Consider the following 15,467-nt stretch of genomic DNA (forward strand, 5'->3'; position numbering starts at 1 on the left):
GTTTGGCAAGAGAGAATGCATTTGATAACATATTTTTTTTAGTATTTGTTATCTATAGTAATTTTTAATTTTGCTTTGTGAGATGAGTGGATTTAATGACACATTACAAGTTTCTGTGGTGCCTTCATGTGTAAAATGATATTAAAAATGATCCACAAAAAAGTAATGGAAGATGACACATGCATGTACTTAACTTCAATCTTCAGAGGTGAATAAAACATATTATTTATGCTCTGTTATTTCCAAAAAGTGTTTAAATACATAATGTTATATCCTAGCCAGTAATGCCAACCAAGCCCGCTGCCAAAAGGTTGGCAGCATCAAAGTCCGGACGCCGTCCGCATAAGCAGCGCCAGCGATACAGGAAATCGCCGCAAGTCTGCGCGCACCACCGCTGGCTTCTGGCTTCTTAAGCGCTGGAGTCGCGAGCGCTAGGACATTTCTGTATTCGCCGCTCAGTTGTATACTCGCCACCGATTTGTGTACTTGCTAGTCAGTTGTGTGTTCATCGCAGCAGAGTTGTTGTTTGTCGTCAGCCGACGCTGACCTAGCCGCTCCGACTCGAACTAGACAGATTTCTGTAGACACGGAGTTCACTACTGTGTTTCTGTATCTTCGTTAATAAAGATAAGTACCGACTTTTATTTAATCAGAGTGTTTGGGTTTTCATCTTTCTGTTCACTGTTCCAGCGGACCGGTTGGCCCGCTATTAAAAGTGTGGCGGTGACTTCGTAAGCCGTTTCTACAGCGAAGTGTTTGTCGCTACGAACGCCGCCACAAAACTGGCGACGAGGACTTCCGAACTCGTGTGCAGGGCTGGTTCAACTTGTTTCTTGTTATACTAATTATAGCGATAAAATTTTGGGAGCTGGTTTAATTTGTGTTCACTATGTCTGCCGAATTACAACAGTTGATCTTGTTACAGAGTCAGCAAATACAAAGTCTGGTGGAAGCAATCGCCAAACAAGCGGCTAATCCACCAACACAAAAGGAACAAGCACAGGCAGAACCACCTTTCCGTGCTTTTGATGCATCAAGAGAAGAATGGCGAGAATATTTCGCGCAGTTGCAGGCGCACATGACAGTCTACAAAATCACAGGTAATGAGCGGCAGCTTTATTTAATTTCCACTGCAGGCGTGGAAGTCTATAGACTACTTTGTAAGTTGTTCCCGGAATCCAAGCCAGAAGCTTTAGACTATGACGTTGTTGTTAACAAGCTTGCTGAGTATTTCGAGTCGCGAGTTCATGTGGCAGCAGCCAGATTCAAGTTCTTCAGATTAAAGAAACTGCCACATCAATCTAATAAACAGTGGTTAACAGATTTACGGGGCCTCACCCGTCAGTGCCGATTTAATTGTGTGTGTGGAGCTTCCTACAGTGATGTCATGTTACGAGACGCTATTACTCAAAACATTGCAGATTCTCGTATTCGTGCTGCTATCTTAAAGTTGCCTGACCCGTCATTAGAGACTGTGATGAACATCATTGAAGCCCAAGATACTTTTGACTATGCTGAGTGTGAGTTGGATCAGCCATGTATTTCTCAAATTGCCTGTGCTAAGCAAGTTATGTCACGCCCGCGGCCCCACCGGCAGAGTCAGACTGTAAACACTAACCGGCCGCGTCATGTTAAAAACATTCGTCAGCCGCGTGTGCAAAATGATAGAGTTAAGTCTTGCCCTAAGTGTGTTCTTGCTCATCCTCGTGAACGTTGCCCGTTAAGAAACGCGGTTTGTCACTTTTGTCAAAGGAAAGGACACATCCAGACTGTTTGTTTGCGTAAACGCAAGAACAATTCTAGTGCTGCCCAGCCCATGGATATTCATGTTATTCAAAGCCAGCCCGTCCAGAAGGTCGCGTTTAAAGACTCTTCCACGGTTCGTGTGGGTGATAAACTTGTTCGCAATAAGCCCCCCACCCAGCCCTCTGCTATGCGACCCAAGCGTAATTCAAACGCTGTAAAAAGTCATGTACAGACTGCAAGTGAAGCGGGAGTTGTTGTTCCACCCGCCCAACCCACGAGTTGTCGTACGCAGCGAACTCGCGCTAAACGCGCTGATTTTGTGTCTTCCGACTCCACTGCACCGATCCAGAGACAGTGTAATAAACTATTTGTGAAGCTACGCATCCTGGATGAGACCTTCAATTTTCAATTAGACACTGGTGCGTCTGTGACTCTAATAAATAGTGCTACGTATGCGGCTACAGGCCGCCCTAAACTTTCAGCGGCAAAACATTCTTTGGCTACTTATAGTGGAGAACAAATTCCTGTGTTAGGTGTATGTAGCGTGCCAGCCACATTCTGTGGCAATACAAAAACAGTTTCATTCACAGTGCTCCGCGCTACAGACAGTGTAAACATTTTCGAATTAGACTGTTTTGACTTGTTTGGCCTGTCTATCCAAGACAATGTGTTGCAAATGAATTCTGTTGTTGTTCCTCAAGACAGCATAACCGATTTGTGTAAACAATACAGTGACATATTTAAAGACGAACTAGGTTGTGCTGCGAACTTTGCCGCTCATATTACGTTAAAAGATAATGCTCAGCCTCGATTTTTTCGTGCTCGTCCAGTGCCTCACGCCCTCCGGGCACCTGTAGAAGATGAACTTCGTCGTTGGTAAAACAACGGTGTTATTCAACCCGTTTCAGCGAGCCAGTGGGCTTCTCCCTTAGTTATTATAAAGAAACCGTCTGGCAAGTTACGTTTGTGTGCTGATTTTAAGTCGACAGTTAATCACCAGACTGTCGTTGATTCTTTTCCTTTGCCTAGACCGGACGAGCTGATGGATAAGTTAGGGGAAGCTCGTTTCTTTTCCAAAATTGATCTCCGTGAAGCATATTTGCAATTGCCCCTCGACGAGCAATCACAACAGTATTTTGTCATAAACATGTCGTTGGGGTTGTTCCGTTTTCTGCGTTTGCCTTTTGGTTGTGCGTCAGCTCCAGCTGTTTTTCAGCGTTTTTTGTCACAACTTCTGGCTAATGTGCCATCGTGTTGCAACTATTTAGACGATATTGTTGTGTCCGGTCGGACGCCTGCTGAACATTTCCGTAATTTGGAGTGTTTGTTTACAGTGTTGTCTCAGGCAGGCCTACGTTGCAACATCGATAAATGTTCATTTTTCCTTACGGAAATGGAGTATCTGGGACATGTTATTACTGCTCAAGGCATTCATCCCTCCCAGTCACATTTAGCAGCTATTCGTGATTTGCCCGCCCCTCGCAATCTGCATGAATTGCAAGCAGTTCTTGGCAAATTGACATATTATATTAGGTTTATACCTAATGCATCACAGATTGCTGCACCGTTGCATCGTCTCCGCCGTAAGAATGTTCCGTTTGTGTGGTCAGCTGATTGACAATCAGCCTTTCAGCAGCTTAAAGAGGCTTTATTGAATGATCGTTGTCTGGTCCATTACGACCCAAACAAGCCTCTAGTGTTAGCTTGTGATGCCTCTTCTTTCGGCCTCGGTGCTGTGTTGTCTCACCGAGTCGGTAACACCGAACGTCCTATTGCGTTCGCATCTAAATTGCTAACCAAAGCTCAGTGTAATTATAGCCAATTGGACAAGGAAGCGTTGGCTATTGTGTCCGGTGTCACAAAATTCCATCACTACCTCTATGGTAGACCATTCTATTTAGTGACAGATCACAAGCCTCTGACGTCACTGTTTCATCCGTCTAAACCAGTTCCTCAGCGGACAGCTCAGGGACTACAACGTTGGGCTCTTTTGTTATCACAATACCAGTATGAGATACTGTATCGCCCTACAGCTCAGCATGCAAACGCTGACGCGCTTTCTAGATTGCCGATTGCTGCGGATGATGTCTTCGATTCCTCTGAAGACTCTTGCCATCAGATTGACGCCGATGAGCATCAATCCCTCCGGGATTTTCCGATTGATTATCGTCAGGTGGCACATGCGACAGCTACGGATCCTCATCTGAGTTTACTGTTACGTTTTGTTCAACGTGGTTGGCCGTCCAAGGCAAAGGACATATCGGATCCTGTGGTTCGTCGCTATTATCCACAACGTCATCTGTTGTCTGTTTCACAAGGAGTTTTGCTGTTACGCACCGAGAATGACCAGCTTCGTGTAGTGGTTCCCCAAGTGCTCCAATCCAAGGTCCTCGACTTGTTGCATCAAGGTCATTGGGGAGTGGTCCGCACCAAGCAGCTTGCCCGCCGTCATTGTACATGGATCGGCATTGATAAGCAGATTACGCAGATGTCTACAGATTGTTCGACGTGTGCCGAACACCAAGCTGCTCCGCCTCAACGCTATTTTGAGTGGGCACGCCCTGCCGGTCCCTGGCAGCGCGTCCATATTGATTTCGCTGGTCCATTTTGGAATTCTCGTTGGCTCATCGTGATAGATGCATTTAGTAATTTTCCGTTTGTTGTGCCCATGCAGTCCACAACGTCTGCACAAACTATACAGGCGTTGACTTCAATTTTTTGTATTGAGGGTCTTCCAGAAGTTTTAGTGTCTGACAATGGTCCACAATTTACCTCTGCTGAATTTGAAAGTTTTTGTTCTGCCAATGGCATTCGCCATGTTCTTACTCCGCCGTTCCACCCTCAATCGAATGGTGCAGCGGAACGTTTTGTCCGCACATTCGAGGATCATATGGACCGCCTTCGTGCTACGCACTCTCATCAGCAGGCCCTCATCACGTTCCTGTCGTCGTACCGGACCACGCCACGCGCCGGCCCTTCGCCTGCGGAGCTTCTCCATGGCCGTCGTCATCGCACCCTACTACGGTTGTTGCACCCCCCGGATCGACCCGCCGCTTCTGAACATCGCACGCATTTTCAGCGCAACGATGCCGTTTTTTTTAGAGTTTATCACGGTCGCCGTCGTTGGGAACGAGGCACCGTGATAAGTGTCCAGGGTCGCGGTTTTTATACTGTTCAAGGTGCTACTGGGGTGCACAGGAGGCATCAGAACCAGTTGCGCCGCGCTGGCCGCCCAGATTCTGCCGCTCGTTCTTTGTCCACAGATATGGTCCGCGGCGGGTTCCAGCCGCGCCTTCCGACTTCGCTGCCGCCACCAGGGCAGCAGCAGCAGCCGTCGCTGCTACCACGCCGACAGCCCGTCCCGTTGATGCCTCCCGCGCAGCTTCATCCGGGAGCGCCCCAGGTGGTCGCTCCGGCGCCTGCGGTCCCTCTTCAGTCGCCACCGCCTTCGGAGCAGATGGATGTCGACCCCTCAGCCGGGCCGCCGTCCCAAGCGGTGGCTGTGCAGCCTGTCCTGCAGCCGCTTTCCTTGGGCACCCCCAAGGAGTATGACACTGCAGCGCCTTGTCCGGCGCCCACTCAGCAGCCGTCGACTCAGCATCCGGAGACGCTGCCTCTCTTCGTGGGTCCCGACGCCCCGTTGCGTCCAGTACCAGAAGCTGCGCCCGTGGTCACAGGCGTGCACCCTGACCGCGGTTTTCAGTCGGTGTTTCCCGAGGCCCCGCGCAGCCAATGCTGGGGTGCGGACCGGGGACTGCCACCGACAACAGTCTCCGCCCCGGTCTCTTCTGCTACGCCTGCGGCCAGACCCCTCCCCCGCCGTCGACGCTCGCCACGTCATTATTCAATGACGGTGCGGCGATTTGGGGGGGAGGAGTGTTATATCCTAGCCAGTAATGCCAACCAAGCCCGCTGCCAAAAGGTTGGCAGCATCAAAGTCCGGACGCCGTCCGCATAAGCAGCGCCAGCGATACAGGAAATCGCCGCAAGTCTGCGCGTGCCACCGCTGGCTTCTGGCTTCTTAAGCGCTGGAGTCGCGAGCGCTAGGACAGTTCTGTATTCGCCGCTCAGTTGTATACTCGCCACCGATTTGTGTACTTGCTAGTCAGTTGTGTGTTCATCGCAGCAGAGTTGTTGTTTGTCGTCAGCCGACGCTGACCTAGCCGCTCCGACTCGAACTAGACAGATTTCTGTAGACACGGAGTTCACTACTGTGTTTCTGTATCTTCGTTAATAAAGATAAGTACCGACTTTTATTTAATCAGAGTGTTTGGGTTTTCATCTTTCTGTTCACTGTTCCAGTGGACCAGTCGGCCCGCTATTAAAAGTGTGGCGGTGACTTCGTAAGCCGTTTCTACAGCGAAGTGTTTGTCGCTACGAACGCCGCCACAAAACATAAATACTGAATTGTTTTAATACAGTCAAAGATATTTTAACAACTACAATCAGACACCATATAATATCCATCCTGTATGAAACATTCTTTCATAATGATGAATTGCTTTGACTATTATATACAACTACAATTACTATCAGAGCAATTTTTGTTTGCCTTTAGACTTCATGGACCTCACTCACCAGAAGTTGATAGGCCTTGCATAAATCCCAGTCACATCAGTGACTACCTGTTTTTGTGGTTTATTTGTTTATTTATCAAAATATCACCTACAATGATATAGGATTTATCATCATCATGGAATGAAAATAAATAGCTCAAAAATATACAACCACATCAAATATATAAGTACACTTTTACAATGATAGAACAAGTGGCCAGCCACGGCCTCAATGAAGGAACTATTCCAGTATTTGCCTGAAATGATTTAGGAAAACCATCCTAAATCAGGATCGCTAGACAGAGCAAACTCCATCCTCCTGAATACGAGGTCTGTATCTTAACAACAGCACTGCCTCATTCAGTTGGTCCCAGTACTGTAAAAACAACACCATATACCACTATTACCCTCTGTCAATTTATAAGTCAAGTCCAAGTAGTTCATGTGTCTGTAAGATATGTATGTACATCAATTGTTACAGATACTTCCCATGACTTAACTGCTCTTGTTGTTTCTTTCACTGTGATCACTACTTGTGCATAGAGTAACTTATCTTCTCTGGAGGTCTCCCTTCAACATTTTCAGAGTATGGAACAATCCTTTGATTCCTGTGTTATTAACAATAAGATCTATGTTATGGATCCTTTGCTGGTTTTGTTAGTCTATGAATGATGCAATATACAACATTCACCAAAATACTCTGGGATTTCTTAAGTAATAGTATATTTCTGTATTTACCTTGTGACTGTAGTCATGTATAAAAGTAAATTCATTCAATATGGAGCAAAACCTGGCAATGATGTAACAGCCTGTCACTACAATCGAGATTGCAGGTGTGTGTGTGGAGGGTGGGGGGAGTGCGAGGAGGGTTGCATGGAAGCAGCACTATCATTACCCCATGACAGATTCAGAAGTCAAAGAATCACCACGTTTAAATTTGTTTAAAATTTAAGTTCTTGACTGTAAGATAATCTGATAAGTAAGTTGTACCTCCTACCATCTTGGAGAGAAAGCGATCACTGATTTCTTTCACATAACAAAGGGAAATCCCAAACTAAACCAAGGTATGATGCCAGTAGATAGGCTGAATCTACCAAAAACTTGTAGTTGGCTTTTACCTGTGACGTACTGATGATGTGGCTTTTGAAAAACTAAGATAGAACAGTAGACTAATTAAATTTTGCCTCTTATTTTGAGTATGGGTTGTGGTGACAGAGTGATCTGTAGCACACCCCAAGGTCTAGATTAGATTGAAAGGCGACTATGTATGAGAATCAGAAAATCCAATTAATCTGATATGAGAATAACTAAAACTTTGTAGCATGCTGCATATTTTATACATGCTAGTTTTCAACGAGTGATTTTGTCTGCCATTCTGATCAAAGCAGACAAGTGAAATCTTTATTTTAACTTACAAAACCCTTAACATTAGCTATCAGAAGAACAGTCACTTACAGTCTCCTGTCTTTCTACGTTGTGTGGTGGGGTGCGAGGTATTCCACCTAACAGTAAGGCATCTAGAAATTTTTCTTCATCTTGACTTGGATCAGTGTCCTCTATTAACTTTGAATAAAGCCACTGGTACTCATTCTTCAGATTTCTCACAAAATTATCAAATGCACATGAGCCTTTACTCGGTAGCAAATCGAGCAAGTGACGTACTCTGGCTTTTCGTGTTTTCTGTAAACAACAAAATATTGTAAATCGGCAGTTTGTGGAAATCAGTTTTAAAGAACAATTCCAAAACACAAAAGGGTCAAATAATTAAACAGAGCTGTCATACAGAATTATTTACAATTTCATACAGTAAGCAGAACCTAGAAATCCAAACGAAAACATTTCAGCTTGAAACAGAATGAACTCCCAAAAGAAGACAAATAAGCCCCATTAAAAAACAGTTAGAATCAAATTCCCTGAAATAAATCTTCATATACTATACTATGCAAATAAGCTTAGCTTCTTAATGGTAAGTCAAAAATTATCAACAAAACAATACAGGGTTATTCTAAATGAAGGATCCATTTTCAAAAATTCGTATGTATTCAAGTATAAATCCAAAATGAACAAGCTTTATCCCAATGAAAAGAGGAAGTTTAAAAGCTTTTGGCAGGTGTTTGCGGGTGGGCAGTGATGGTTTCAGAAATGGTCAGCAGAGTTCGCATGGCAATAGTGCCATCATTCTGTCTCACTGTCAGTTGTGAGTGACATAGCAAGCGTGGAGCACAAGGTTTTGTGTGTTCTTCGCACAAAGTGAGTCACAAATTGCAGTGCAGCGGGCATTTCGTACCGAATTCGGTATTCAACCACAAACTCTCAAAAGCATTAGCCACTGGTTTAAGAAATTTAAACAGACTGGGAATGTGTGCAAAGGAAAAAGCACAGACCGACTGTGTGTGTCAGAGGATGATGTCCTATGCATTCAAGAAAGTTTTGTGCTCAGCCCTAGTTAAGTCTACCAACAGAGCCAGTCAAGAGCTTTGAATACTCCAACCAACTGTATGGAAAGTTCTGAGATGGCATTTGCTGTACAAACCCTACCGATAACAACTTGTGCAGGTTCTCAACCCCAATGACAAAGAGAAGCGTCTCGCATTTTTGTGGTTATGTGCTAGCAAAGATGGAGCATGATGCATTTCTACAGCTTGTAATTTTTAGCGATGAAGCGACATTCCACCTTAGCGGAAAAGTCAACAGACACAATGTTAGCATATGGGGTATGGAAAATCCACATTCACCATTCTAGCATGAAAGAGACTCACTGAAGATCAACATGTTCTGTGCTGTATCCCGTAAAAAGGTTTATGAGCCATTTTTCCTTGCGGAAAGAACTGTAACGGGAATCATGTACCTGGACATTGTAACGGAACATATTAAAGGCTTTACTGTACCGAAGTATGCGATACCCTCCAAATTCACCCAGTTTAATGAGTATTTATGATTATAGCAAAGGTATGGTGTATGTTAACAATGATTGCATAACATGTCTCCATAAACAGTCAACCCATTAAATTATACTGAATAACTGACCCACACAAAAGTTAATATCACTTGATCACTGATACAGCAAATGTCATCATGTAAAAACACTGAGTTCATCTTAAATAATTAATATGAAGTACGAAAAATAGTGGACAACTTAGGTATTTTGGATCTCCTTAAATAAGAATCACCCAGTGAAACCTATTTGTTCACTAGGAGCGTTTTCACTCAGTATTCACGAAATCAATCCTATTTTAGACGAAAACCAATGTAATTCTTAATAATTCATGTTATTTACTTATTTATGCAAATTAGAGAAGTCAATTGACAAACTTCTAAAAAACGGCCTTTTTGTAACAGAGAATAATTCTGTCAAGTCAACAAATCTGTCTGTCATTTTAATAACATGTTAAATTATGTCACTCGATGCAAATTAATAACTTTTCTGCACAAATTATGATAACAGATGTACATGTGACTTATAAACTATATCTCTTTTTAGTAGTTCTTTGACAATGTTATAAATACAAGCTGCAAGAAGGGTCGGGAGGGAGTCGGAATGTCACTTTGGTAAAGTGTGTTTGTGTGTTATTGTTTGAGGTGGATAAACAATACAAAGAACATGCAACGGAGGTACTACTTTGTGTTGAGTCATGGCCTTTGGTGGACAGTGGAATTAAGATGGCCACCAGAGTAATAAATATTTGAAGTTTACATATTTGTTGGTTTCGCTCGTTCTTTATCATCAAAAGCACATAAAAAACACGGGACCTCATGTTTTTAACCCTAGACAACCAGATTTCGAGCCAGCATCAGCATCGAGACACGGCAGCGATCCAGCAAGTACCAGCGATTACCACAACACAATGCATTTTAATGGCGCCAACCTAACATCAAGTGCTAACAAGCTCCGTAAATGGGAGTGAAATAGTGTGATTATAGCAATTAGCTATATCTACGACTAGGCGACCATTACAACATGTTGGAACAATGGCTGTTCCCTCAACTTAGGGAAGATTCCCAGGACTTCATTTTCCAACAGGATGGAGCTCCAGCCCATTGGCACCATTATGTATGAGGGTTTTTGAATGACTCCCTTCCTCAGCACTGGATTAGTCACAGGGGGCTTGAGGACCTGGCTCTGCACTTCTGGCCACCAAGATCTCCTGATCTCACACCCTGCAACTATTTCTTACAGGGTTATGTGATGAAAGCTGTTTACGTCACACCTCTACCAACCACTCTGAACAATCTGTGGAACCAGATCACTGCAGCCATGCACTCAGCAACAGCAGATATGCTTTCACTTGTGTGGGACATGTTTGGCTACCACGCCGGAGTTTGCCGTGCAGCCAACGGTGGTAACATTGAAGATTTATAACATTCCTAATTATTAAAAATCTTGTGACGGACTATTGCTAGAACAAAACCAAAGATCTCAATGGCACCAGCAAGGGTGAAGAGAATAGATCTCGATATGCTGTAACAACTAGAACAAGACACATTTCATTTAACAAAACAAAATTCACTTTGTGTCCGAGTTTGATAAAGTGGCAGTGTGTCGGCATCTGGTCACCAGAGGTGGTGGCAAGAGCTCAGAACAATAGAATTAACCACTCCAATCCAGTCTTGACAATCAAGGGGATTTTTTTTTTCATCACTGTAATTCCAAGTACAGCAACTGAGAGTTTTAGTAACCACAAAATTACCTGAGGAGGTAACAAAGTCTCTGGCATGAGTGGTGCAACTGGTCTATTGGCTTCTGGGGGGGGGGGGGGGGGGTCTATACTGAGATGTTGCAATGCAAATCAAAGGAAATCTAAACTTTCTTTGGCACACTCAACATTAATGCATCCCTAAAGTGAGGAAACTCTACAGATTAGGGGAAACTCTTAAGGAAAAAAAAAAAGAAACTGAAAATTTTAGCTGCACTAGAAACAAGATTTCCAGATGAGAACACTATGGATTTTGGAAATTTCAGACTGTTCAAAGTAAAACATTCCAAAAAATCCCATCTGGGGTCTGAATTTGCAATTTCAGAAGATGTTCTTAGTTCCATAACGGAAGTAAAATCTATGAACAACAGATCAATGGTAATTTCCTTAAGCTGTGCAAATAAAATGTACACAGTAATTAATGCACATATGTCACTCAAAAAAGACAATACAACAAACAGACAAATCATGAGAGGTGGTAGAAAATAGAATCACAATAATTCCAAAAATCATGTGATAGTTCTAACAGGTGATTTTAATGCACACTTAGGGAAAGAGAGAAAATCCAAGAAAACAACTGATAATTTCCCTGCACACACATGTGCATATCAAAACTGGAAGAGACTGGTAGAACTGTGTAGAAATTCCAACCTCAAAATAATGACAATCCATTTCCAGAAAAAAATTTTCAAAATCCTCATGGTGATTTCCCAACAACAATATTGGTGGATTCCATATCACAAGAAGATTTTTAATGTTCATTAAATGTTCAAGTATGCAAAGGGGCAAATATTGGCAAACAGACCACTACTTACCCCGAGTGAAATTAAATTTAAAGTGCCAGAAAGTTGGCAAAAGGATGTTCGTGATTCCTAAATTTGATAATGACAAAATATAACCACCAGTACTAGCAAATGAACTCGACGAACACAGCACAAACTTCAGAACAACTCAAACACAAGCTTATCAAAACTACTCAAAATCAGATTCCTTTAAGAAGGAAGGAAGGAAGGAAGGAAGATTGGGTTAAGCACCCTATTGACATTGAGGTTATTAGTGACGGAAGACATGCTCGAATTGTGTTAAGGCTGGGGAAGGAGATCAGTTGTGCCCCTTTAGAGGAACCATCCTGGCATTTGCCTGGAGCAATTTAGGGAAACCATGGAAAACCTAAATCTGGATGGCCAGATGCGAGTCTGAACAGTCATCCTCCCAAATGTGAGTCCAGTGTGCTAACCCCTGTGTCACCTCACTTGATCAGATACCTTTAGAAAAGCAGAAAAAGCATCACTGGTGGAAGATTGTGAACACACAGTAAAATCACAGCACAAAGATTTTCAAGCAATGGGTAGTAACAAATCAGAAAATGCTCATGACATTATCCTGACAATTACCAAATAAATATCAAAATTAGACAGGCAAAAAGATCATATGAAAACAATCAGCTTCATGAAACTGAAGAAGACTTACACAAAAAATGTTAGGAATTTTTATAAAACCTTTAAAACAAATCTAAATATCAATATCTCTGCTTCAAGGAGGAAAATGGACAATTGGCACTTAACAACCAAGAAAATTGCAGAGAACTTTGCAAATATTCTTAAAAACTTCTAAACTGCTCTGGCCCCACAACGGATTCAACCAGAAATTCTCCTAAAATTAGTGCAAATTCAAGAGTACCAAATGAAGAGAACACGTTGAGACAAACAAAAAAAATTGAAAAAATAGCACAGTAAGTTATCTGGCGAAGATGAAATTACTTCAGAATGCCTGAAATCAGCTGGTACAACAAGATTAAAATAAATTAACTGATCATCCAAAACGATTGTCGAACAGAGAAAATTCCTGACGACTGGAAAACTATAGATCCACTATATAAATGGGACACAGAACAGATGTTGATAATTATTGAGGGATTTCTCTTCTTTCTATTCCATACAAAATTCTATATCAATGTCTCTTGGACTGAGATCAACAACAACTTAAATACAAAAGTGGTATCAAGCAGGTTTCAGACTGAACTGAACTTGTTCAGCACAAATTTCAATCCTGAAACAGCCTCAGACATCAAAGAATTAGTAACAAAGTACAATAGGGAATATGTTAAGTGTCTCTTCCAAATTCTGAAAGAACAAAGACTGGATCCCAAAACCACTACAATTATTAGTGGACCATGAAATGCTGCAAAATCTAAGGTAAAATTCAGGGAAGAAATTTCAGAACAATATGAAAATAAAACAGAAGTGAGAAAATCTGACTGTCCATTGGTTTTCATATCTGTTTTAGATAATGGAATCCCACAGTGCTGAAACTAAAATCAGAGCTAGTAACTGATGCGCCAATAAAATCAGAGGAACCAATATTAGGATAAATTGCTAAGCTTTTGCAGGCAGTCCAGCTATTCTCTGTCACCACATTCAAACCACACAAAGACATATACAAATGCTTACAGAAACAGCACAAATGGTAGGGGTACAAATAGTGTTTGAGAAAAGAAAATACAAGCCAAGCAACAACATGGCACACGAAATTACAAAAACTAAATATGAGAAAACTTGAGCGTTTCTCAGTTCAAATACTTCTGAGTAACAGGCCTGGTTAATACTTGTAACGAAATTTATTGTCAAACTTTCTGGTTTACAAGAAACATCTATAACAAAAAATGCCTCTCAAAATACAACAAACTGAGACATAGACATGACAGCAGTGTCTTTATGGGACTGTGACACTCATTTTACACAGACATATTGAAGAAATCGAAACAAGAGTATGAGAAGTAATAATTAAAATATTAGGAAGAAATTATATAGCACAAGAAACGTGCCGACTGTAACGCACACTAACATGTGCTCGGAAATTGGGGAGGAGAGGGGGGGGGGGGGCAGGTTAAAATTCTATGGAAATACTAAAAGAACGGGACCAATCAGATTAACTACAATGGTTGTTGAATATTTTACAGTAAAACAAAAATAAACGACAAAATGGATCGGTGCTGTAAAAGACGGCCTGAAAGGAGGAGGAACAACACACCATGTTACACAAGAGAGGAAAGCATTTAGGCAGAAAATTCACGACAGGGGAATTTGACTTGCACAAAATCCAGGATGATGGGAATAATTTGGTTTGATGACCGGAAACTAGAAAATTTTGAGACAAGGAAAGTAATACGGGCACTAAGGAAAACTAAAACAAAACACTGAAAATAACCTATCTTGTACAATGCATGGTCTAGTACGGCTCAAACGTGAATAAGTTATAATAAATAAATCAAATCAAAGAAAACTCTCTGGAGCCACAGAGGCTTAAATAATGACAGATAGACAAAGCCCTTCGTCACCTTTTCCGATATTACCTCAGACGGAGAGCTTTGTTGTAACGAAGCGATAAAATATGAAACAAAGGAAATCAGAGGAGGCATACTTCCAACGAACATAGAGAATGAATAATCAACAACTCAACCAACAGCTGACGTTATTTACTCACTTCAGAAAATATACTTTCCCGTTCCTCTTCAGTTATAACGCCAGATGAAAGAAGGCCGTCCACAATGTCGTCAACGTCAAGATCTTGAACAATTTCATCTCTCAGGTTCTGCAGTTTTAACCTCTTTATCGTATCCATCCTACTGATCTGTGGCATCTGCGGTACTTTCCCACCACCAGCAAAGGGAAATTAGTCACCAAAGTCACTAACAAATACGGCTCCAATAACTGCATTTGTTCGAATTGAACATATGCTCCTTTCTTGCGATAAGAATTAGCGAAGCATCTTATCACCATCACAACAGACCAAGCAACTGTTTACTGTATTTGTAAACTATAAACAATTAGCATACGTCGCCGATAATATTTGTTTGTACATTCAAACAATTGCTCGTCCTTGGAACAGTGCAAAGACCCCTTGTAGTTGACAAATGACATGTTATTTGCAGAGTGGTTCACACACGACCGCGAGAATTTCATCAAAGTGTTGAAGGTCGATTCGCACGTGACGGAGCAGAACTTCAATACATTCAACAATTGCATTTCAAATGACGAACTGTACAGGATGGAACATTAAAGTTCAGTTCTTAAATTCACATTGATGGGCTGTGGGTGCGAGGGACAGTGTCGTCGTCTGCTAACATCGAAAGTTAACATATTTTCGCTGGCTTACTCATTTTAAGACTTCTCTAAACGACCAAACTTATGTCTGATTTAACCACACTTCTGGAGCAGGTCTTGCGTAGCATAGTTACCACGTCACCGAATATTATGACACAAGTGGGAATAGCTGCAAGCCAAGAAAAAACATTTCTATTTGCTTTGTTTCTGTTACACAATGCAAATGTTCCATTACGATTTGGATATTATTCCCGTGAAGTGTATTCTTCCAAAAGAGGCTTTTGTTTAACAAATCAGCTCATATGAGCAGGAGATTTGTATAGACATGAAATATGAGCAAAATTGTTAGCTGGACTTGAACATTTGAC

General features: G+C 42.1%; 1 protein-coding gene across 1 annotated transcript in view; it reads right to left on the reverse strand.

The window, feature by feature from the left end:
* The window catches only part of LOC126185151 (apoptotic protease-activating factor 1), a 277,026-nt gene extending 261,799 nt beyond the window's left edge, over positions 1 to 15,227 (reverse strand). Inside the window, exons 1-2 of the mRNA XM_049927997.1 lie at positions 14,480 to 15,227; positions 7,758 to 7,982 (exon numbers count right to left, since the gene is read on the reverse strand). Of these exons, the coding sequence (XP_049783954.1) occupies positions 7,758 to 7,982; positions 14,480 to 14,635 (381 nt within the window). The 5' untranslated portion in view covers positions 14,636 to 15,227. The remainder of the gene's footprint in view (positions 1 to 7,757; positions 7,983 to 14,479) is intronic.
* Positions 15,228 to 15,467: the final 240 nt, after the last annotated feature.

This window comes from Schistocerca cancellata, chromosome 4 (genome assembly GCF_023864275.1).
Source record: "Schistocerca cancellata isolate TAMUIC-IGC-003103 chromosome 4, iqSchCanc2.1, whole genome shotgun sequence".
Taxonomy (NCBI): Eukaryota; Metazoa; Arthropoda; class Insecta; order Orthoptera; family Acrididae; genus Schistocerca; species Schistocerca cancellata.